At 36.8% G+C, this 26,137-nt stretch overlaps 1 protein-coding gene across 3 annotated transcripts in view; it reads left to right on the forward strand.

Moving 5' to 3' along the window:
- Positions 1-22,862, forward strand: part of LOC145690833 (uncharacterized) — a 73,479-nt gene extending 50,617 nt beyond the window's left edge. For 2 of the 3 annotated variants that reach the window (XM_081766164.1, XM_081766181.1), the window contains exons 6-8: positions 4,433-4,583; positions 5,249-5,364; positions 21,306-22,862. In XM_081766164.1, coding sequence (XP_081622290.1) covers positions 4,433-4,583; positions 5,249-5,364; positions 21,306-21,527 — 489 coding nt within the window. In that variant the 3' untranslated portion in view covers positions 21,528-22,862. The remainder of the gene's footprint in view (positions 1-4,432; positions 4,584-5,248; positions 5,365-21,305) is intronic. The other variant, XM_081766171.1, reaches the window with a different exon arrangement.
- Positions 22,863-26,137: the final 3,275 nt, after the last annotated feature.

A 26,137-nucleotide genomic window follows, 5' to 3' on the forward strand; every position in this document is an offset into this window, starting at 1 on the left:
AGTTCACAAGCCTAACTCCGTCGTCATTACTTCCTTATGCAGACTTTCTTTCCCTATAATCGGTTTGAAAATATCCTCTCGTCCTACCTTCGCATTGAAATTCTCTAATAGAATTTTCATATGTTATCACTGGAAGTGGTCAAACGCACGTTCTACTTTTTCGAAAAAAGTGTCCTTTAGATCGTCATTCTTATTTTCTGCTGAGACATGTACACTCACGTCCAAAATTATTGTCGCATGTTTATAAATATGTTTTTGTAGGAATATAATTTGATAAGGAATTTGCCCGGTATTCCTTATAATGTTAGTATGTGTATAATCGGCAAAGGCATGTATGTGGCAAATTTCATGTCAAAAGAGCAGTAAATAAGAACAATAAAACGAAAATAAAACTTTCTTGGCTATTTAGCAACATTTTGTTTTACTCATTCTAATTTTTGTATTTATAATTTTTTTCCTATGAAATTTACCACAAATATACATTTCCGATTATACACATAATATCAGAATTAAAAGTACCTTGCAAAATCATTATCAAATTATATTCTTACAAGAAGACAGTTATAGATATGCGATAATCATTTTGGACATGAGTGTATATTTAGAATATAATAACGCATCACTAACCCTTAAAAGTTAAAAAAAAAAAAAAAAAAAAAAAAAAAAGTAGTTTAACCCTTAATAGATTCAATACGTTTGCTTACTGATATTCGCTTATAAACGAAATCCCTATTTCTAGTTGGTCAATTTTACTTCTCAAAAACAAACAAAAAAAAAAAAAAAAAAAAATGTACCGCCCCTTTCCCTTCCCATCCAATATTTATGTAACTTTTTATGTTACGGATTTTAATGCACCTGCTTTATAAAGATTTCTTATATTCAATGTTCCAAATCTTATGTCCATTTTACTTTGCTGAAGTCACGGCAAGTTATTAGCCTTCTGTGAATGATCCTGAATAACATATGTATATATAATGAGGTTGTTAGGCTATGCCCTTTAAGCTAAAGAAAATGGATGATTAAGGCAAGTGAATGATGATGGAAGAATTAGCGAAATGAGATTATGGGAGAAAACGGAAGTATCCCGAAAAAACTAACGGACACAATGTTGCCCACCACAAACTTACTTGGCCGGGGATCGTACCAGGGACTTGACGCACGGGGAGTAAGCGCTTTACCGCTGTGCCCCCGGCGGAGACTCCGAGAAAACTCACGCACCAGAGGTGAACGCTCTACTACTGAGCCACCGCGGTCCCGTTTTTCTGTTTTATGAAAGACTTCGTTGATACATTCATTAATAAATAGTACCAAAATAAGAAAGGAAATAGACTACAATAAGGTAATAGAAAAGTAGTGTTGGGTTACTTTACGATTATTTTATAAGCACAATGTACTAGCGGTATAAGTGAATTTAACTGCAAAGGTGCTAGAAGTCTACATATAATCATAAAATTTCCACTGAAAACGTCCTATACGGTACATGACATTGTACTAAAATATCTGTGACAGATATTTCAAAGTATCCTCCGCTACATTTCTCTTAGTTCATTCCATTTTATATAATGGAGGTGCTTCACTTTATTAGTATTGACATGTGTCGATTAGACGTGTTTAGGTATATTATTGCTTGGTTTTATCAAGATTAATCGTACAGCTGAAGTCGAAATCAAAATGCTCATTATGTCCAGCAAAGTGTATAAGAGGTTTTTTTTAATCTGTGTGTTTGATTTCCCTTATTTCACCTTCAAGTTGATGTTCTAGGAATTTTCATTTTCAAACACTGGCTCAAAACAGTGCCTCTTTGGAATAACTGTCCCTTTTTAAGTTAGATCGTATCTGATTCTCTTGTCCGCTATCCTAACATTATTTTCGGCGTTTTTATTTTATTTTATTTTATTTATTATTAAAGGCGGGTAATTTCGCATATATTTATAATATTGTCTTGGTCTCCCACTGTGCATAACTTCAAACACATTGGTACCTAACCTCAATACAAACTAAAGCGTTAAGTGTTCATTGTTTCGTTTTCATATTTCCGTATCTTGACTCAAATTTTCTTCATCATTTTCCTGAGGTGCCCTCTCCGGCCGTAAGTCCTCGCTGTTTGGAGTCTGGAACGACATTCTGAAGTTTGAAAGATAAAGCATTTGATGCAGGCAAACATTTATTTCTAAGGATACGTGTAATAGTAGACAGCAATTGCCGTGAAATCTGTTTGTTTTTCAGTAAGTTTTCTTTTTATAACTTAAGTTTTCATTCAGTACAGTCGGTAGTAGAAAGATTGTAAGTAGGAGAGGAAACTATTTTATTCCTCTCATTTGACAAAACTGTTTAAAACCTAGAAACTGGAAAAATCTTTATCCATCGAGAAGGGTCCACTAGAACTAAAAGACATAGATTGGCAATGATCTATATGTAATCGTTCCCATGGTTTAGAAAGTTGTTTCTAAGAATGCTTTTTTAAAGGGGGAGGCATAGAGTAGTTATTTTAGTTAGATTTGTACATTTGATAAGTTTATATTGCGCGTTGTATTTCATTATGTACATTTGACTACAGATCTCACGATATGGCTACACTGAACGTAATGTTGAGTTTTTTCTTCAATCTTTCTAAATAAATTTAACGTAATTTGTTATGAACTCTTAGATAATCTTTCCAAAAGCATGTTATGTCATCCATTGAAGATCCAAAATTTCACTCTAAAACCAAACATCGGCATTGGATTCTTATAATAAAAGAAAGGAAGAACTCATGCTTAAATAATAGCTACATCCCTTGTTTCTGAAGCAAAGAGAGAGAGAAAACTGCACTTGTTGAAAATAAACTATTTCAAAATCATACTATGAAAAACTCTACTCCGTAAGGTGAAGCGTCGGTCATATATGTCAGGTGTTCATTAATGAGTCTAATACCTTTAGTGCATAAGACCAAGGGTTTAATTCCAGGTGGAAGAGCATCGAATGCACTACAGTGATTCAGATTCCACTTTAAACTATAGTTTTAGTCGAATATAATTTTGCTGCTGACAAAGGACGTAAATATAGATCAACTGAAAATGTAAAATTTCAGCATTAGCAATTAATTATTTTATTAATCTCAACAATATCGTGTCCTCGCGATAGTCAAAGCGAATAGTGATAGAAATTGATATTTACCATACGTAAAGATTGCAATTGTGTGTTCTGAGGCGAGGCACTCGTACTTTTAATTCTTAAGATTTGTAGTTAGTTATTTTTCTAAGCACGCTGGGTTCTATTCGAAGATTTTTGTTCAATTAATTTTTCTGTTTTGCATCCTTATACAGCACCGAGGTTATGACTCGGAACCACGACCGAGGCTTGAACCGGGTGCTATTGGCAGATGCAATGACCATCTCTCAAGATTAACTCTGACATTATAAGCTGTTCCCCACCACACTATCGTGCCTCCAAGAGAGTGACAAGACCAGGTACCACGCCGGTTCATTCGGAGATATATGGTTTTAACACTCAGCTGATGACCTCCATATTAAAATATAATCGAAGTAACAAGCGACTCCCTTTAAGCCAATAAGTATGGTGTCCGTAAATTGTTGGAAAATTTTTGATGCGCACCTTAACCCGAAAGGTAGTCACTATAGAGACCCCACGGCATATTCACAACCATAGGTTTTCTTCACTTGTAACTATTATAGCAAGTAGGCTTGCTTGAAATCCATAGTATTAAGCGGAAGTTGATTTTGTTTAGCAAGTTAATAATCTTACGTCGAGGGCAACTAACCTTCTCTATAACACAATTGACTATTCTCTGAAAGTCCATATACAACGTCAGTGTACCATTTTTTCTTAACGACCACCATAGGATTGGCTCAGTCGGAGTACATTTTTCTTATGGACTGCAGGGTAAATTAGTTTCCTTTTTAACTGGGGCCATTAATCCATAAAATATATCTTTAAAACAAAGATACTTATAGTATCATTTTAGAATAGTCATTTCTAATCAGAAATTAGTGTGGTAATTGTATATGAGAAATGTGCTACTTGAAAATACTATATTATTGAGTAACACTACTAGCTGTGTTTTGTTCACCGAGAATATACAGGTCTTCATATGAAGAACTTCACGTCATTTATCATAAATTTACTTATAAAAGATTTAATATAAAACAAACGTCTTGATTAACAGATCGCTTCCCATAAATACTTTGCGCCCAGTGCAATTAATTAACCAAGTCATACACCCGACAGTGCTCAATGCCGAATTTCATAGTTTCTGTATCTTTATTTCAAATATGCAATGTATGGTAGTAAAGTATGTTCGAAAAACACTTCCTGTCGTGTGAAAAAAACACAATAATAGTAGTTACCCACTGCTGAAGATGAATCTAGAATTATAAAATCGATATTATTTGTATATAAAGATACTGCTGCTACTTACAGACGTTTCTTTCAGATATTGAATGAAACATTTCCCTGTGATGATATTGTGCCAACTAGTCTTAAAGGTAAAAACTTGGAATCTTTGCTGAAAATGTTGAAATACAAGGACCGGAAAACTCACAGCCTGAACTGCCTTCTGTCTGAACCACGTGATGCCTTAGCAGGTATGGTTTTAGAAGCTTCTGTTTTGTGGTAGAATTCGTATCAATTAGAAAAGAGACATTTTTTCGCGGTCTCCAACAATCATATTTATTTTCATTTCACTTAATCTAGCATTTTAAATTTGAAAATTTATACATACTTCAAGATTATTTCATAGCTCTTAATAAATTCTCTGCCAATGATACTTGTACAAGAGGTCATGCACATTTATTTATATACGAATAATACCCGTCTTATATATTGCTTGGATGAAAAAATGGTGAGAAAGCATATATCATTATAAGTAAAACATCAACCTAACTACATTCATTTAAAAACTTGAAAAAAAATATATATTTGATAATCATCCAGATCAGTTTCTTTCTCGATCGCAGCATGTGCGCTGCGAAGTTTTTAAAACTTCTTTCGACATTATAGATCAGGTTCTTTCTACAGGTCTACCAGGGAAACAAAAGTTAGAAACAATTTTATGTATCATATTAGTGCATGCGTATGAGAGATATTTTAGAATACCTAGTTCTGTTTTTCCTTTCATGTTTCTTAATAAGAATTTATTGTCGAAATTGTTGTACTATTGTATTGTGAGTTCCACAGTGAGAATCGTCATATATACTCTGATTCATTATGGTATTTTATCAATTATTACATGTTTCCCTGTTTCTTTCAGATACACCAGAACTGTCTACTCATATAAAGGATATAACAAAGCAGAAGCAGAAAAGGCATTACGCTGAGCGTTGCTTTGGTAAAGATTCTCCACCAATGGATAATTTAACAATAAAAGTAAGAAATATTATCGTTCTTTCTTTAATTATACCATTCAACATTGCAGCATTCAAATAGGAGGGAAGCACAATTACATAACACAAATAGAGTATAATGTAAACATATCGCTTTATCAAATTGAGAGAAAAAGGAATTATTTTAAAAGAAGAGCGGAATCTGAAGCGCGTGCGACACTAATAGCGTCCAGTAATGTTTGTGAGCCAGAGGGAAAGTGGAGAGTTTAGAGATGGAACATAAAAGTCATAAGACTGGTTGGTTGGTAATGGTAGATGTAGGAAAAAGACCAACCAGTAAAGCTATATGTACAGAGACTGTTCCGTTTTCATTCGATAATTGAAGTTGTTGCTTATTTAAGGTGTTCCATCCCGTCACCGTCAATCATGCTTAATGTGATAGCCACGAGTATGGACCCATTGCACGACATCTCAGTTTCTACTGCACCAGATTTCGTTGCACTTTTACCAGGGATATATTACCCCAATTATGCTTGCAGGCTTTTCAGAGGCCGTTTATCATGCGAACCCGACATGATGAAAGGCTCTATTTGAGAAGTTCAAAAGAACAGTAATCTATGGACTAGCACCTAGAACCTTAACGCGAATATCCTCGAACGGAATGTATGCCGGATGCACTACCATCGCGTGAAGCTTTGTCCTGATGCAGTTTCACATGTCGTCACTATATAATGCTAGTATTTAGTCTACACTATGTGATCAAAAGTATCCGGACATCCCCAAAAACATACGTTTTTCATATTAGGTGCATTGTGCTGCCACCTACTGCCAGGTACTCATTATCAGTGACCTCAGTAGTCATTAGACATAGTGAGAAAGCAGAACGGGGCGCTCCGCGGAACTCACGGACTTCGAATGTGGTCATGTAGTTGGGTGTCACTTGTGTCACAAGTCTGTACGCGAGATTTCCACACTCCTAAACATCCCTAGATCCACTATGTCTGATGTGATAGTAAAGTGGAAACGTGAAGGGACACGTACAACACAAAGGCGTACAGGCCGACCTAGTCTGTTGACTGACAGAGACCGCCGACAGTTGAAGAGAGTCGTAAAGTGTAATAGGCAGACATCTATCCAGACCATCACACAGGAATTCCAAATTGCGTCAGGATCCACTCCAAGTACTATGACAGGCGTGAGGTGAGAAAACTAGGATTTCATGGTCTAGCGACTGCTCATAAGCCACACATCACGCAGTTAAAGGCCAAATGACGCCTTGCTTGGTGTAAGGAGCGTAAACATTGGACGATTGAACTGTGGGAAAACGTTGTGTGGGATGACGAATCACGGTACACAATGTGGCGATCAGATGGCAGGGTGTGGATATGGCGAATGCCCGGTGAACGTCATCTGTCAGCGTGTGTAGTGCCAACAGTAAAATTCGGAGGTGGTGGTGTTATGGTGTGGTCGTGTTTTTCTTGGAGGGGGCTTGCACCCTTTGTTGTTTTGCATGGCAGTCTCACAGCGCAGGCCTACATTGATGTTTTAAGGACCTTCTTGCTCCCCACTGTTGAAGAGCAGTTCGGGGATGGGGATTGTTGAACACGATCGAGCACCTGTTCATACTGCACGGCCTGTGGCGAAGTGGTTACACGACCATAACATCCCTGTAATGGACTGGCCTGCACAGAATCCTGACTATCCTATAGAACACCTTTGGGATGTTTTGGAACGCCGACTTCGTGCCAGGCTTCACCGACCTATATCGATACCTCTCCTCAGTTCAACACTCCGTGAAGAATGGGCTGCCATTCTCCAAGAAAGCTTCCAGCACCTGATTGAAAGTATGCCTGCAAAAGTGGAAGCTGTCATCCAGGTTAAGGGTGGGCCAACACCATATTGAATTTCAGCAGTACCGATGGAGGGCGCCACGAACTTGCAAGTCATTTTCAGCCCCGGATACTTTTGATCACATAGTGTATGTAAATTGGGGATAGGATTTGTTCTTAATAAGCGTTATTGATTTTGATACTTTTTCTATCTTACGAATCTTGAGCTTTCCTCTGTAGCAACAGCCAGTAACAACCGTAAAACCTTTCGAGAAACTTTCTTTACATGGATTCACAAACTTAGACCGATCTTTTGCATGAATGCTTCTGTAGGTGATTGTCAGAACTTTTCTACAGATACTTCATACGTTGTATATTGTTACAACAAATTTCCAGGTTCACCAGCTAAGTGGTACTCGATATGCCGTGGTGTTAAACGCATACACATTTACCTTGCAGAGAGTTTGTGACATATTCCTACAGGCCGCCATATCTCGCATCTTCTTTAGCACAGGTCTCGTGAGTTTTACTGCACACTTCATGGATGCGATTTCGTTTAGTGATGTGAGTTGTAGAGGAAGCTCTCTGCATAATTTTAATTATAACAGTGGCTCTTCCTACCTAGTGTTGTAAAGTTTCCGCAGATTTCGAACCTGTTGGTAAAAAACATTTTTTTTTCCTGTTTCTGTCCGGAAAAACTGAGAAAGTAACAAAAATCTTTGTTGTAGGTTAACTTTACTAGTAATGGGACATTTTTTTTTTCGAATGCGTGAAAAATGTAAGTTGAGAAACTTCAATATTGCGATTTAAAAAAAAAAAAAAAAAAGGCATTCGAAAATAAAACTTGTAATTATTATTGAAAATCAATACTCTGCACTCATTTCTTTTATGTGCTTTTTAGTCGTTTATTCGTGGTTGTGCATTAATTACAGAACTTTTACAATTGCATACACATCTACCATCATGAAGTATTTCTGTTGCAATAAATAGGGCTCTTGAATAAAACTGAGTTCTTAATGTGCTCTTTGATCTGGTTAAATTTTGTTAATTTTAACCAACTTACTTTTTAAAAGAGAAAGCAGTAAGCAAATTTCACTAATACTCACGCACTAAAACATATAATTACAATTATTTAATATTCTAATATAGACATTTATATAAACTTTATGTACAAAATTTTATATGTAAACAAATACCTGTTTTCTAGTGCGACAAATCTTATATATAAAAGAGAACGCACAAATCCTTTGTTCCCTCATCACGCTAATACGACTGAACCAATTTCTTTCATTTTTGGGGGGTTATTAGGATTTGGACCCTAGATGGTTTTTATCATATCACTTTAATTTTCAATTACCAGTGTCTTGAGATAATTGACCATTCAAGTGTCCATAACGTACAAATCCTTTGTTAGTTCATCATAGGTAAAAATAAACGTATTTATATGCAACCCGCATGACCGTGTCACTCGGCGGGTTAACATAAATGACAGGCGATATAATGTTAACATTTACTGCAATCTACTATGGTTTTTATCATATCACTTGAAAGCGAAAAAGTAAAAATTATCTAAGTAACAAAGTTTATTGCGTTCCGGGGTGACCCCAGCGAAGCGGGGTGAACGCTGCTAGTTATCTATAAGATGAAAGTGACTATATTTAGTAACTTAACAACTCTTGAACCACCAGACCGATCTCGATAAAATTTTCAACATAGATGAGGTTCGGGCCTGGGATGGTTTTTATCATATATATATATATATAGGGTGAACGGTAACTATGTGGACAAACTTCAGCAGGTGATTCCGGACACCTGTACGAGAAAAAAAAAAAAAAGTCCTTAGAACATATGTGAACTTATCAATAGGTTGGGAGATATAGGACGCCGAAAGCCTGGGAAAATTAATTTTAGAGCTCCATAGCTCCACTATCCTGAATAACAGAGCTAATGTGGTATGGTCACGTCAAAGAAACCGAAACTGCTCTATCCAAAAATGCCTATGCTGAAATCGTGACATTCGTGTGCAAGGGATTCCCCAAAGGAAGTGGGAAATCCCCGGAAATTGTGCCGAAATGTCGGTCTAAAGTTGCACGGTTCGAGGGTTATATGAACAGTATGCAATGATTTGTTGTCGGAAATGTCATATCTCCAACATTGTCAATATGGCGCAGGAGTGTACATTTGATATGTGGGGTTGCATACCTGCAACATCAGACAGGAGTTACAACAGGGAAGAATGTGCTCTTGAGTTACCATACATGAGAGCGGGGGAGTCGTTTCCAATGAATAGAAGTAGCACATTACGTAAACAACTGCAATACGAAGACATGGGATGTAGTCGTAACAAAGATGAAAATAGGGTACAAGAACTCGAAACATATGGCATATGAAAGACTACTAAATAAGACAAACATGCACATGTATTGTACGAGCGGACCAAGTAAACGAAACTAGTAGGCCAGTCTTGGTTTTGAAATCAGACGAGACAGGAAAAGTTTTCGTCTCCTAGCAACACTAGCAAGAACTATTTAATAGAGAAAGTTTGGGTTCATGTGGACACCGAAACACTACGCCTGTAGGAATGGCCTATGTTCTGGGAAAGAATTGAGATATGTAGGAGCCATCCAGGTCCATTTCAGTAGATACCATTCAGGCATAGGCCTGGTGGTACTGAGGGAAACCCTGACAACTGTCAGGATGGCCGGATCGGAATTTAGCAATGTAAATAGTGTGTGGCATGTACGTCTCTCAGCCAGCATAACGTGCGGGGTGATGGGAGATAAGGTATCGACCTAGGCCTTGGAGAGATACCATTAACGCGAATATGGTAACGCGAGGTTGCTCACTGTTCGTATAACTTTCGAAACGTGCAACTTTAGACCCACATTTCGACACAATTTCCGGGGATTCCCCACTTCCTTTGGGGAATGCCTTGCACACGAATGTCACGATTTCAGCATAGGCATTTTTGGATAGAGCAGGTTCGGTTTCTTTGACGTGACCTTGTCGCCTTAGCTCTGTCATTCAGGATAGTGGAGCTATGGAACTCTAAAATTAATTTTCCCACGCTTTCGGCGTCCTGTATCTCCCAAACTCATTAGTTCGAATATGTTCCAAGGACTTTTTTTCTCGTACAGGCGTCCGAGTCACCTGCTGAAGTTGGTCCACATAGTTACCGTTCACCCTATATATATATATATTGAAAATGACCGATTAGTGCCGAATCCATAGTTTTTGGAGTTACTGAGATGAACAGAGACACTTGCCGTTTAAATCCAATTTCATCCCCACAACTTGAGGGTGGGGATATATATATATATATATATATATATATATATATATATATATATATATATATATATATATATATATATATGATCGAAATCATAGCTTTTGGGGTCGCTGAGATGAACAGTAACACTTCCGATGCCGTTTAAATCCGAATTTAGCGCCTTAACTTCAGGAGGCGTGGTGCCGTGCCGTGGAAAATCAACGCTCGGGCCCCCGTACATATGAGTGAGGTCGAGGGAACAGCCGCGAAGCGCCCCCATGGTTGGAAAAGCGTAAGAATTTTCAAAAATAAACCATGCGTTTCCTTGATTTTGAGCACTTTTTATTATTTTTTCCTTCCATTTTATATATGTGCACATGCATTTTCCTAACATGAGTAACATTATATAGAACTTCTTAAAGCAGAAAGAGGATTTAAGTACATACTAGTAATATTTCAAGTAATTTTTTCTCTCTTTTATTCCTTCTTATCTTTATCCCTCATTTTGCGCCCTGTTACTTCGACGCTCGAGGTCGCTGCTCCGCTCACTCCCCCCATGGCACGGCACTTGAGAGGGGAAGGGATGATATAAAAAATGATTCAAAATGACCGATATTAGTGTCAAATCCATACGTTTCGGGGTCGCTGAGATGAACAGTGACGTTTCCGATGTCGTTTAAATCTAAATTCAACCCCCATTAATACTCTTAAAGGGAGGGGGAGGGTGACATGTAAAAGTAATGGAAAATGGCCGATACAAATGTCGAATTCATAGTTTTTGGGGTCTCTCCCTAAGTTCATTGGTGATCATTTTTGGCCCTTTATGTCTAAAATGAAACGTACTCTCCCCGTGCGAAGAACGGGTATTCTGCTAGACTTTAATAAAAACGAACGGAAGTTTGACATGTTATATTTCTCGCTGCTCAAATTTAGGCACTTATACGGTGCATGTGTGTATGTGTAAGAAATATCATCTTTCTTTTTGAGTTGTTCGAAAAATATACAAATAGTAAAGAAGGATTTTTACCAGAAATCATAAAGCTAAAAAGTTAAATTAAAATCTGTTGCTTTAAGTATTTTTCCTGCTAGCGAAATATATTGTATATACTTGTATGCTGCAGACACGTTACAGCAAATTAGATTAGCATCAGGCGAAGAAATAATTTTTAAATAATATTTTCCGGTTTTTGCCAATATTTCCGGAAATTTTACACAGCACAAGGAAGGTATTATTTTGGCTCAGGCCCGTCTTTCAGATCCGGTATCTGAAAAATTAAACCGGAACGGGTTATCATCATTGCCATTTTTTTTTTCTTTTCTTTATTCATTATCCATTATATTTCAGGAAAAGGGAAAAAGGAAAACAACCACAGCACACAACACAAAAAAAAAAAAAAATCACTAAGTGCTATATTCATTTGCATGTCTCTTAACTGCCTACCTTAGTTCCTAATTGTTTCCTATTCCTATCTTAATAGTTTATCAAAATTTATTAATGTTTATTATTTACTAAACTATCTTACCTAATTAAGCCTAGCACAAGGAAGATACGTATCTCCATAAAATATATGTTGGATTTTAACATGCCGGTATTAACTAAAATCATTCTGGCCTCGTTATTTTAACACTTCCCTGCCAAAGAGCGGGAACTTCATAAGCTTGCTTAAGATAATTTAAATGCGTCTATATTAATTAATCTATCGAGGATTATATTTTAGTATCCTTAGTAGCCATAACTTCATTCTATCACGGTACTAACTTTGAAGGAGGGGTGCACATATATTTGTTGCTACAAATTTTGTCTGTTTTAATACATGATCTTAACTGTAGACTAGTAAATATAAAATAGTTTTCATTTTAAAAGCATACTGTAGTAAAATATTCGAAAATTTCAATTTTTCCAAAAAAAAAAAAAAAATTAAAGCCTTTACAACACTAATTTTACCACAAAGCCATTGTTCCGACACTTTTGGTGTGCTGGAAATTCTAAACTTTGCACGGGACAGTTCCACAACATACTCTTCCCAAAAGCGAAGACTGATAACCGTGCGTGTCCAGTTGTATTGCTCTATGAAACCTGGTTTGAGAAGTGTCACTATTTGTAGGCTGTACGGATGGAAATAGAGTCTGTATAAATGAAAAGTCAGTTGTAAACTATGAGCATATAGGAGTTCAGCGCCCTTTCAGGACAGAGGCTATATGAGATATGAATCTGCAGCGTAACGTGGGATCCGAACCACATAAGCTGTTACTGTTAATTGTACACGAGTCTCCCGCTCCATATAGCCACGAAAAAGCTCTTACAATAAGCAAAAAAAGATAGAATACTAGTGTAAGTATCATTCTATCTCTTGGTAAGATATTTGGTACCGGCTGGGGTAGGAGAGGGTCTTGAGAATACCCATGCGGAAAGGCTGGGTTGTGAAACACACACATGTGGAGGGAGTCAAGCATTGCAGGAGTATCGTTGATTATTGATACGAATAAAAAGAACAGTTCCACAATAAGTGGAAGCCTGGATGTAGATGCATTTAGTTAATCGATTTTTGTTTACGTCCTTTGTCAGCAGTGAGGCTATAGATGTATAGTTTAAGATGGGATCTGAACCGCTGTAGTGCATTCGATGTTCTCCCACAGGGAATAGAATCTTGGGACGTCGTGCAGTAAACATACGTGCGCTAGCCACTAGACCACCAATAAGGGGTGTGGATGCAAGAATATATATATAAGGGTAAAAGAACCAGAGACATGGAAATAGTATAGAATGTGTGTACTGATCTTGTGGTGGAATATTGGAAACCAGACTGATATCGAATGTACGGCAAAGTTTTACTACTGGTTTCCTGGATTCTCTTCAGTAGGATTTATAAAAAGACTAGTTTATTTTGGTGCCAAAAAGATGTTGCGGATACTTTTACAAAGTCTGAAGCACAGTAAATTCTGATTTTAGGAAATAACAATGTACTGTTTAAAGGAGTGAAATCTGGAAATATTAATGTTATGGTATCCCTTAGGGCAGTCTTGATGTACATGGAAGCAACACAGTATTCTCGGATTGATTATACTGTGAAACCTGTCAAGTTGGCCACCTGCTTATCTTAACCTAGTTCGTCTTGAACCTGCATTTTCCCATAAGACATTCGTTACTTACTACTCTATAAGTTGGCCACCTGTCTATCTTGGAAGTTGGCCACACTGAAGCAATGTTTATCCTATGATGATAATGATAAATTTACCTGCGTATCTTGGCCACGCAAAACACAGTTTTGTTATTTTTCTTAACTCTTTCATATTCCCATATGAGAGGCAGATGTTCTGTATTTGTGACTGGACACAAAGAAGCATAAATTCGCACGATTTGTTCTTGGAGTCAATGGCCAGAACACTACCCTCATAAAGGGGTGGTGAAGGAAGGTGTAAATAAGAAAAAGCACGTACAGGAATTCAGGAAATGGTTGTACGTATTTGTTTACCCTGTCTGTTTTGGTAAAACCATTAGCTATATCAACTCCTCTCATCAGTGGGGAGCTTTAGTAATTCCGGAAAATTCTCAAGGTTAAAACTAACCATCTCAATTGTCAACTATTGGCACCTGTCGGCTTGTCAAAAGATAGCGGAGTTTTTGAGACATGAATTCCCTCAAGATTTTCTCAAAACATCTTTTGCTCTGAGGGAAACACTTCTAGCTCATTAACAAGAGGTAGTTAACTACAATATTAGTATGTGCATATCTGCCAAAAAGAATAAAACAAATATGTCTAGAATTAACCACCATTGAGTAACAAATGAAAAGAAGTAATATAAATTGCATATGAATTTCTCAATTTATAACTTAGCTTTTCTTGTTTACAATCTGAATAACTCAGTGTGCTATAATATCAATTTTCAATAAACTGCGTACATACGATTCTATTTCATGCTTGTTTGTGTTATTGTGTTTTCAATCCGAATAATCCAATGTACAAGACTAGTTTTCAGGAAGAAAAAAGTATGCACATATATTACACATACTATAGTAATATTTTCTAGTACTGTATATTTTTTATGATTACTTTATATACATTATTTATAAGTAGCTGTCGTGCCACTGCTTATTAAAATTTTACAATCAAGTAATACTAGATATCCTATTCTAAAAATACACAAATCACACTTATTTTCTGTAAGTTGGCCACTTTTCGATGGAACCGATGGTGGCCAACATAGGTTTCACTGTACTTTTTCGACCTGTTTATTACTTAATATTTTGTAAAGTTCATGATTCTGCGAGCCACTTTAGGTAATTTCTTGAAAATAAATACATCTTAGAAGTACCGATTATTTGCAAATACACAAACCTTTGGTAATGCATTTATCGGTGAGGTGTACCTTTAAACTGTTACTAGCTTGGATTTTCCGGCCACTTCTTAAGTGCGAACCTAACAAAATCAGTCAACGGAAAAAGTAAATATGTAATAATGGTAAGTTAGCATGTCAAAGACAGTTTTAATTCAAGTTATATTCTCACTGATATAAACGATGAGTATTCGTTGATGTAAGTCGCAATACATAATGTAAGTTCTTTATATTTGCCCTACAAGGACAAAACTTTCTTGTTCAGTATAGTTGTAGTTACGGCAAGAGTTCCCGAAAATAGTATACTCACGCTCATAACTTAAGGATAATTCAGAAAAATTGAGAAAGCCGAATAAAACATGCTGTTACACCATCTCCAAATGCACAGTCACTGTGTTGCAAGAATGAGACAAAGAAACAAAATCACATATATGGCACATCCATGGATGTGTACAAAATATTGGTCCAAAATGATGATAGTATGGAATATGATGTCCACGCACATCGAGGCAAACACCAATATTCTGGCATACTCCGAATTAGGTTATCGAGCAGCTGTTGTGGCATGGCATTCCCATTCTTGCACTAGTGTCTGTCCGAGGTCTGGAAGTTTCCATGGGCTTTGAAGACTAGCAGTAATATGACGACTGAGTGATCCCACGTATGGTTAATTGGATTGAAGTTGGGCGATCATGTGGACCACGGCATTTACCGAATATCGTCTGTTTCCAGATACTCCTCCATGATGACAGCTCAATGTGGCTTGGCATTGCCGTCCATTAGTATAAAAGCAGGACAGCAGCGCCCCAAAAAGGCGGACATACTCTTGCAGAACGATATCCCGTACACCTTGCCTGTTACAGTTCCTCTGACGAAGACATGAATGGGTATACATGGACCCATGCAAATCCCACCCCACACAAAAACACCACCACTTCCATACAAGTCTCTTTCAAGGATGTTAGTAGAGCCGTCCCTGGTTCCCTTTAGATGATGGCACTCGGAAGATTAAACCGAGACTCGTCTGCAAAGAGCACGCGAGCCCACTGTTCCATTCTCCTTTCACTGTATTCTCGACTCCAGACGTTATGGGCTTCCCTGAGCCTTTGCAGAATATGAACCTCCCGCGACACAGCCTGCTATACTTTGACATCCTTCAGTCGCGCTATTATCCTCCTTCACGTTTCGTCATCAATATGTGTTCGTTGCGTCATTGCCCTCACACAATCAGCATAAACACACCCGGAAACAACTGCACAAGTCCTCTTGACAATGCCTTCTCAATAGCAGATTCGCGTAACAACATTCATCTGACTACAGCACCACCACTGTATTCATACAACCACTTCGAAATAATACTATCAACTAACGTTTAATTTCTTCATGGAATGAATAAATTTCGAATAACGAGAATATATACATTATAAGTCACACTCAGAAATCAGAATTCTTCTCTGAAATGAACACATGAGATGTCATCACTTGATGTGAAGTCGGTCTCTGTCTAATCCAAACTTTATTAACTCTCACCGGGATTTCTGCAAATCTTAGGTGTTTAGATTATTTCCAACTGTTATCACATCTAACATAAGTAAGTGAATAATAATAGGAAGAGTTATGGATGTGTGTTGTTGCTTGGAATCAACATGATCTGCATCCATCAAGACAAAGACACACTTGAAAAAGACAAGACATCTCATGATACACCTGAAGAACGTCTTTCGTATTCTACTAAGACATGAAGAAAGCTACTGGAATATAGGACATACTTCTAACGAAATACCTGTGAAGTCTCCAGATGTAAGGCCAAAGGATTTTTGTGGATTTGAATTGCTTAAGTGGGCTTTGGGCAAGAAGTATATAATAACTACGAATCAACTGGAAAGCTGTGAAAGAAGAATGGAGAAAATCCCCCTCGTAATTCTCCAACGAAGCCTTCTGCAATGGAAAATAACGCGTTACATTTTTTTCCAAAGTAACTGTAATGGTAATGCGTTACAAATTTTTAAGTAACGTACCTAGTTTGCGTTACTTTTTTCGCGTTACATTTCGGATGAGCAACTACATTATGTGCATTTTTTTTTTTCGGAAACAAATGTTTTGTTTTCTGTAAGTGAATTTCTCAAAATGGAACAATGGAGCATGAACTATGTAGGTCAGTGACCGACATACAAGAAAACAGATAAGATCATAGTGCCACTTGTTATTGGAAGATGAGCACAGCCTCAAGGAAATCATGTGTACTGTCTGCAAGCCCCTATTAGATTTTGTCATAGATTTCGAGACTCCAATTCAATACATTCAGTGAGTGAACTACGAGTGCTATTGTACCGGTAGTTTGTTTTGCTTTAATTGGTGTTGTTTTTATAAAGATGGAGAACGAAAATATTTTACTGTTCGAACATTTGAAAGAATACTTTTTTCTTAAAAGCTGAGGATGATGGACAGAATTTAAAAGTAAAGTGTCTGAAGTGCCCCGGCTGGAAATATTTATGAGCAACTAGGGTGCCATAATTAACGATATTCAGTAAGATGTTAATATGAATAAACTGTGTTCTGATGAGCAAAAATACTTCATTACTAGAAAATAGTTTGTTGATGGTATGTAATATTTAGTTCTTTCAGATTAGTTTACGTATCCTGGGGTTTTATTCATTATAGAGCTTGAAACTAGCTTTAAAAAGCATGTATCGATTTTAGAGTTATTGGCATGTTTGATCCACCTCAGTTAATGTGTTCTTATTTTACTGGTTGTAGTATAATACTTCTTTATATTCTGTAGACCTTTTTACATAACAACATTGTTATTATATAATTAGTGTAGCAGACTAATAATAAGCAGGCATTTCTCTATCGCATAGGAATGAGCACGAATCGAGCTAAAACTCAACTCGACTCGAATTCAAGTCAAGTTTCGAGTGGAGTTCCGAGCCGATTCACTGTTTTTGACGTCGAGTTGAGTTTGATAAATGACTCGCTCGTTCAGCTCGTTTTAACTAGTTCTGAACTCAACCTGATTAGGGGGCCGCGGTGGCTCAGTGGTAGAGCGTTCACCTCTGGTGCTTGGGATCCCGGGTTCGATCCCAGCCCCCGCCAAGTGAACTTTGTGGTGGACAAACACCGTGTGCGTGGGTTTTCTCGGGGTTCTCCCGTTTCCTCCCACTTTGTTCATTCCACCATTTCATTCATCACTCATCATCACCGTCTCCTTTAGCCTAATCGGCATATGCGTGGGACGTAAAACTCAAAGATTTCATTTTCATAACCTGATTACACTGAAAAGCGAAAGCTATAAGAAATGTAAGCAGTAATATGGAATACTTTTAGTGTTGTTCACAAGAGGGGACACTGCTCGCATGTCATCTCCTCTTGATAACGAGACCACAAGAGAGTTTTATAACGAGCTGTTTGGCTCGGCTCAATTGAGCCGATGACTCGAGCCGGTGGGATGAGCCATCTACTCGGTTCGGCTCACTTCTCGATAGTAAATGAGCTGTAAGTCGAGCTGTTCGAGTCGTTGACAATTCTAAGCCCGGGCCGAGCAGTTTTAAACATATTTGACCAGCGCCCTATAACTTTTCAACGGTGTTTGGCTCGAGCCCGAATACTCAACCTAGACTAACTCAAATTGAGTAACTCGTGAACAATGTCCTTGACTCCTAGACTTCATGACTACAAAGGTTGGTAATCAACTAGTTTTTTAGTACTCAGATACAAACCGCCTATCTTTCATGTTTATACACTGTTATAATAATAATTAGTAGTAGTAGTAGTAATAGTAGTAGTAGTAGTAGAAGAAGAAGAAGAAGAGGGTGCGGCCCGTAAAGTGAACACATAAAATGTAATGTATTGAATATGACTACTCACCTTCACAGCAGGTGCTGAAAGTGTCCTCCGCCCACTTCAACACACATGTGAGCACGATTGAGGAGATTCATATATACCCTTGTCAGTTCTTGTGTTGTAATGCTATTGGTGACATCCTGGATCCTGGTCTTGAGTTCTTCAATTGTGTGTGGATTTGTTTCGTATACTCTTCCCTTTAACAGTCCCCATAAGTAAAAGTCACACGTGGACAAGTCTGGTGACCGAGGAGGCCACAAGCCTTTGCTGATTGTCCTCTCTGGTGTAAACATCTCATGCACAAGGGACAATGATGCAGCTGATGTGTAGCATGTTGCACCGTCCTGCTGAAAGTAACAACTGACGCTCCTCTTCGGTCAAGTGTGTATAAAACTCCTCCAGGATTCCCATATACACGTCACTGTTCACTGTCGTCTCAAAGAATATGGGCCCAATAACGCGTGTGGCGGAAATGGCACACCAAACACCAATCTTCTCATCATGCAAGGGTACCTGGTGGATTGCGTGTGGATTTTCTGTCGACCAATACCGGTTGTTTTGGGAATTTACGTACCCAGACAGGTGGAACCACGCCTCGTCACTCATGATGAGCATTAGTGGATCCAAGAAACCACTGGCAACATTCCTCAACAGCCATGAACAGAAATGCACCCTCTTCTGCAGGTCAGGCTGCTTCAGTTCTTGCACAACACTTATCCGGTACGGTTTAAAATTCAGTCCCCTTAAAACACGTCTGCAACTTCTCTCACTCGCATGAACCTATTGACTCAATCTCCTGGTTGACTTTCGAGGACTTCTTGTCATTATCTCCTCCACCTGCATCTTTAATTCAGGTGTGCAGACAGATGGTCGTCTGTTCCTGGGAGCATTTTGAACCGATCCTGTACGCCGCCATTTTTCAATCAATTCCTGAATGGTGCTTTTTGCTGGCACAGAACGTCCTGGAAATTTCTCCCGAAACAAATTCTTTGTTTTCACAAAAGATCCAGTGAGAATGAACCCTTCAACAATGGCAACACGCTCGGGTATCGAATACGGCATTATCACACACTGACACTCACCCGGCTTAACACAACGAGGCCTTTTTCTCAACTGGTTTCGACAAGTTTCACTGGCTGCGGCTGCACGTGACCGCTGCAGGTCACGTAAGTCGACCCGACTTCGACACGCTATCTCTTGGTAGGAAGGTAGATTATTTAAGTGTTGCCAAAAACACAATATACCAGAATATTACGACGGGCGGGTTTTACGTGCCGCACCCTGTAGTATTGCTAATGATTATATTGTCTATGTAGAATACTTGGAAAGAGTACTTGAAACTATACACGGGATTTGGCTGGACTCGACTCGACTCGAAACTCCAACCGAATTCGAGTCGAGTTGAAGGAAACTTTTCGAGTCGAATCGAGTTTCAAAGAAAACTCGCTCGTGCCCATCCCTACAAGTATTATGTATGAGATTTTAGTCAGTGTTACATTATATGAAAATTTCATATAGTTGTCAAGTAAGAATTTGTTCTTGCATTTACATAAAGCGATTCAGAACTGTAATAATAATAATAATTGTAGTAGTACGAAAAATTGAAGTAATAAGATTTTCTTTCGCATATTCAGTTTCGGACCTAAAAGTAACGCGTTACATTTTTACAAGTAACTTACCGAACACTGCCACAATGGATTTTCGTAAGTAATTTGGTAGATACAATTTGGTCACACATACGTGGAACAGATCCTGCAGATCACAGGCGTGCGCAGACCCTTGGATTAGAGGGGGCAAATCAATGTACTCCTGAAGATATGCAACCACCTTGTAATCATTACTTTCTTTATAATTATAAAAGAGCAAAACCCCTCTGCTTTTAGATTGGAGAGACGGAACAAAAAAAGCTTCCCCCCCCCCTTTAAAGTCGGTACCTACAGATAGTGTGTTAAGTGTGTGTGTGTGTGTGTGTGTGTGTGTGTGTGATAATATACTGCTGGGAGGAAACAAACGGAAGAAAGACTAAAATATAATTAAATCGGGAAATATTTGTCGAGTATTGCAAAGTTCAAAGTGTTATTTTGTATAGCGATGATTACAGACGTTTTTCATGGTCCGTTTTTGTGAAATATAATCCTTATTAGCTGAAAAAATATTTTTAATAATCGAAAAAAAAATGCCAAAAACATTAAGTGGGGCGAGCGCCCCCACTTGCTCACGCCTATGCTGCAGATGTATTTAAAAGTATGACAACTACATATCATTCTTCTTCCATTGCAAAACTGTCCTTATGTTTAAAGAAAAATTCTGTACACACTTGTTGAAGAAAGCAAAACAGATTTTTCTTTAAACAATACGAAATACAATTCTGTACATATATTACTATCTTAATGTCTTCAAAAGATGTATTGTATGCTGGCCGAGCGAAGACCGGCTGATCGTCTAAAGCTTTATATATATATATATATATATATATCAATTTATATAATAGTGCCAGAAAATTGCACACATATATCAAGTGGACATATAATTGTATTTTGCAAATTATTTTGTAAGCTAAGTGGATGCAATATATATATATAATATGAAATTCTAAACCTTTAGACATCAAATGCGTACCTGTATTTTACGAGATTTTTTTCTTCTGTAGTATTTATATAGAACTTTCAAGAAAAATTAGTAACACTAGATGTATTTTCTTTACAGTACAATTCACCGTTTCAAGCAACCGATCTGATTCCTGGCATGGAAGGTGAATTATTTCGAATGGAGGTGACTTTTAAAAGTAAAAATCCAGGTGAATACATGAAAAGGTTGATAGAAGATGACATTTTCGAGGTACCATTACCAAAATATATGGAAAATATAATGTTTTGTGGAAGAAACACCATACATGTCGGAAGCTCAGAAAAATCTGAAACTTCATAAATTTTTATCTTCCCTCTTTCTTGGAATTTTGTACATAAACTTGTATTATATGATTTGTATGTTTTCACTGGAAGGGCAATACGAAAGTGCCTATGATCATTGTAGGAAATTACTGAACGGTGATTATCTGCATTGTACATACTTCAGGTTAGCAATTTTCGTTTCCTAGATACGGAGTTCTGCATACAACACGACTGGAAAGGAAGATTTTTATACCTGACTGAACTAACAAATGCTCTTAAGTTACATAAAACATGCTGAAGCAAGAAGTTGTGCAATTTATTTTCTTACCTTAGGGAATTGTTTTAGGGAAATAACTCATGATCATGTGAAGAAACATTTAATTAGATGTGGACATTCTCCAAGTTGAATGTGAACGTTTCCGTTTCCGTGCGATATGATTGTTATGCCATAACATGAACCATTGCTTCTAAATACGGTTTGGAACTAGAACCTAATAATATATGCGACGATATGACAGTGGATAATAAGAGCTAATTCAAAGATCTTTAGCGTTTTCACATTTCTATAGTGGCAATTGTACTTAATTATTCACAAAGATGTTCGATTAATTCTTTCCTTTTAGTACATAGGACACGGTTGTAATAATATAGAAGCTGGAAATTCGAAAGTTCACCTTTTAAGTGTTCAAAAATATTGAAAGCTTAATAAATACCAATTATTTAAGATTTATTGCCGTCATTTGTTCTCAAGAGAGGCAATGAAATATTTTGAATCTCACATACTGATGAAATAATCAAGCTTCTTATTTATTTGACCATACCGTTTATTGTATGAAGAATCACACTCACTCGTATGAAAAATCACACTTCACATCTACATTTCATTGTGTTTCTTCAAACTCACCTTGTACACAAGGAACAATGTTTCATAGTTTTCAGTGCAAACACTAATATCAGGAATATCAATGCTTTGTTCTCAAACATAGTAACAACGAGAAAAATTCCATATATGCACACACAACACTAATAATTTGATACTAATATAAGTAGATAGAGAAGATGAAATTTTTCGTTAAACAGTTTCCAACTAACTTTTGACATTTATTCAGAGCCATAAAACCAATTCTAAGGGAAAAAATCAGTGTGATTATATACCGTAAGGTAATTGAATACATTATAGTTTACAAAATACATTTGAAAAAAAGTGTTCAAACTATGTAATTATGTAAAAAAAAAAAATAATAATAATAATAATAATAATAATAATAATAAAGGTTTTTAAACTATATAATTACGTAATGAAAGTTTAAACTGTATAATGTATATGTTACTTATTCTAATAAATTGGTTACGGAGAAATTCAATTCTTTGTCTAAATTTTCTTTATCCGTATTTAACAGAGATTTCTCTCTCTTTCTGATTAAAATAAATCCTGTATGGTATTTTCTATAAGTGATGAAGATCTGTGTGATAACTGAATATCATTGATATGCTTTATGGCTCATAAACGGTTTGATAATCCTGACACAGCAGAGACCTGCCATCCAAGTCTCTCACGCGTTTCTTCGTGGCTATACCAGTGGTCGAAGTGAGACGGTATGCGATAGTATGCCATACCGCCTCTGGTTTTTCAGTGATCAAGGCAATATTTAAATAGCCGGTATGTTGAGTCAAAATCATACTAAAACATACCGCCTCTGCTTTTTTTCCACTTCGAACACTGGGCTATACTCTTAGCATACGCACCTTTGGCGAGGGAGCTCGTGTGCTTCGAATCTTAGCTTATGTCTTATATAGCCTCTCTTCTGAATGAGATGCTAAATTCAAATAAAATAAAAAAAAAATGAAGAAAAAACTGACGTGTTCTTTAATTCTTATGTACGCTTCGTCATGCCTATGTAACTATTAACATACACATTTTACCTCGTAAACTCCAGCATCCGAATTATTATACGCAAAAGTAATTTTTCTAATTCCTGTAAACACTACTTCTCTCTTTTGAAAGTTTTAAATTTAAGTTGAAATAATACTTTGTGGTCATTTTCTTTGATTTAAACGGAGTAAGGATATTAGTACTGTTCCTAACTACAATAGCTGCGAAGCTATTTATTACCCTTTACAGACTGTAGACGATGCATCTGCATTACTTTAGCAAAGGTCCGCATTCTGCTTTGTTATTACTGATTTCCTGCATTTCACATTATTTTTAAAAAAATAGAGAAGAGGAAACTAAATCCATTTGTTACTCGATCTATCAGCAATGGTCTGCTCTACGGCAAAGTGAAGCATTATCTGTTGTATGCCTCGTTGAGCTATGTGCTTTCTGTTTTCGAACCACGGAGAGAGGTCTTTTCTCGATACATATATACTCATTATAATTGCTCTAGATGCACATCTGCTTCTAAGATTTTAAAAATATTTTTTGATTGTTGTTTTAACCAGGATTACACTTTCTTAACGAAACTGTCATTCTTTTCTGTATTTATTTTTGATAGTATTTTTGTTCAAGAATTAATAGGTTATTTTTCTTTCTCTATTATATATATAATTATATATAATAATCCGCCACATGCATGCGTGTAAATGTTACTTACAGTCGCTTTACATTTTGGGGCATGAATATTTATTATATTATTAACCTCTTCTATAATATATAACAATCTGTACGAAAATATTGTAGAGATACCATAGTCCATACTGTAGTAGCTCGCATTCGTTCTAATTCTTCATTCATAGATACCATCAGTGCAAGAGAAGCGAAGCCCCATTTCCTTTAGGTTATCCAAACCGTCCATAGCTAGTGCAGACACAATGTCATAGTATTTCTTTTTAAATAGAAAGAAAGGAAGGAAATGCCGAACATACTCTCCCACTTATTAGTATTGTTAAATAAGATAGTGACGGACAAAATAGGAAACTGACTAAAATCTGAACATAACAACAACCAATCTAAATAATTTTCTTCAAGAACACTTGTGTGTTGGCTGAAGCAAAGATGAGAATATCATGCCTAACACATACACTCATAACTAGTGTTGTAAAATTTCCGGAAATTTTGAACCTGTTGGTTATATATATATATATAAAAAGGAAAAATTGGGAAAATAACAAAAATCTTTGTATTACGTTAGTTTTACTACTTTTTTTTTAACGTGAAAAATATAAGGTGAGAAATTTCAATATTGTGAATATATTTAAAAAAAAAAAAAAAAAAGCATTCGAAAGTAAAACTTTTGTAATTATTCTTAAAAATCAAGTCTGCACTCATTTCCTTTACGTGCTTTTTAGTCATTTATTCCTGGTTAATTACAGAACTTTTACAATTGCATACACATCGACCACAATGAAGCGTTTCTGTTGCAACAAATAGGTCTCTTGAATAAAACTGACAAGTAAAGGATCCAAATGCATGAATCGAGTTGCGAGATGAGACATAATGCGCCTAATAGAGGATGTGAAAATGTGTATGTGCAAAGTTATAATGGCTAAGCGCCATAAGAAACGGAGGGGGAGGGGGTCAAAGTTGGTGGGAGGGCTATACTATGTTATAGAAATACATCAAATAAACTGTTGAATCGTAAAAATAGTGAAAAATAGACAATACAAACTGTGGTAGTTTCACATATTGCCGAAAGAAGACTGGACAGAGTAAATCACGAACCTCCGCCGCCATCTTGAAATCTGTGATATGTTTTGAAATGGAAAGATAGTCATGTGATATGCCAATTAGGGCCATCATGTTCTCGAAATGTCAATTATGAACTTTATTTATCGTTGTTTGTATTTATTTCGAAGTGACGACAATTGGGTCTATCACACTCGATGATTTCTACAATTTGGAAGGACAGAGAGAAAATAGTCTCTTTTCGAAAAAAAAAAAAAAAAATCTTTAAAAATCAAGCCAGATCATCCGACCACAAAGAGATTGAAGAAGCTTTACTTAAATGGTTTAAGCAGCAAAGAACAAATAATGTGCCGATCAATGGACCTATTCTTTAAGCGAAAGCCAATGAATTTGCTCGTCGGTTGGGCAATCCGAACTTCAATTCTTCTTCCTCTTGGATACAACGTTTCCGAGCTCGTCATGATATTGTTGCTGAGAAAATTTGTGGCGAAGCTGCGAGTGTACCTGATGACGTAACAGACGAGTGGCTATCTAAGAAGTGGCCTGCTTTGTGTGAAGGTTACAAGCCAGATGATATATTCAATGGACATGAAACTGGATTGTTTCACAATATGATGCCAGATAAGACTGAAATTTAAAGGTGAACAGTGTTCGGGTGGCAAAATGTCTAAAACAAGAATCACAGTTATGGTTGCTGTAAATATGATGGGATTTTGTAAAGAAAAGCTTTTGGTGATTGGCAAATCCAGAAAACCAAGATGTTTTAAAAATATTCACTCCCTACCTGTAGTTTATGAAAACAATGCAAAGTCTTGGATGACATGGGAAATTTTTGAAAAGTGGTTGCGTAACTGGGACTCTCAACTGAAACCAAAGAAACGAAAAGTTCTTCTCCTGGTCGATAACTGCCCGGCTCATCCAGTAGATGGTAATCGGCAATACATAAAGCTTGTGTTTTTACCTCCAAATGTCACTTCAGTTTTACAACCTATGGACCAGGGAGTTATAAAAATCTCTTAAGA

The sequence above is a fragment of the Thermobia domestica genome, chromosome 1, assembly GCF_964235325.1.
Source record: "Thermobia domestica chromosome 1, izTheDome1.hap1.1, whole genome shotgun sequence".
NCBI classification, from domain to species: domain Eukaryota; kingdom Metazoa; phylum Arthropoda; class Insecta; order Zygentoma; family Lepismatidae; genus Thermobia; species Thermobia domestica.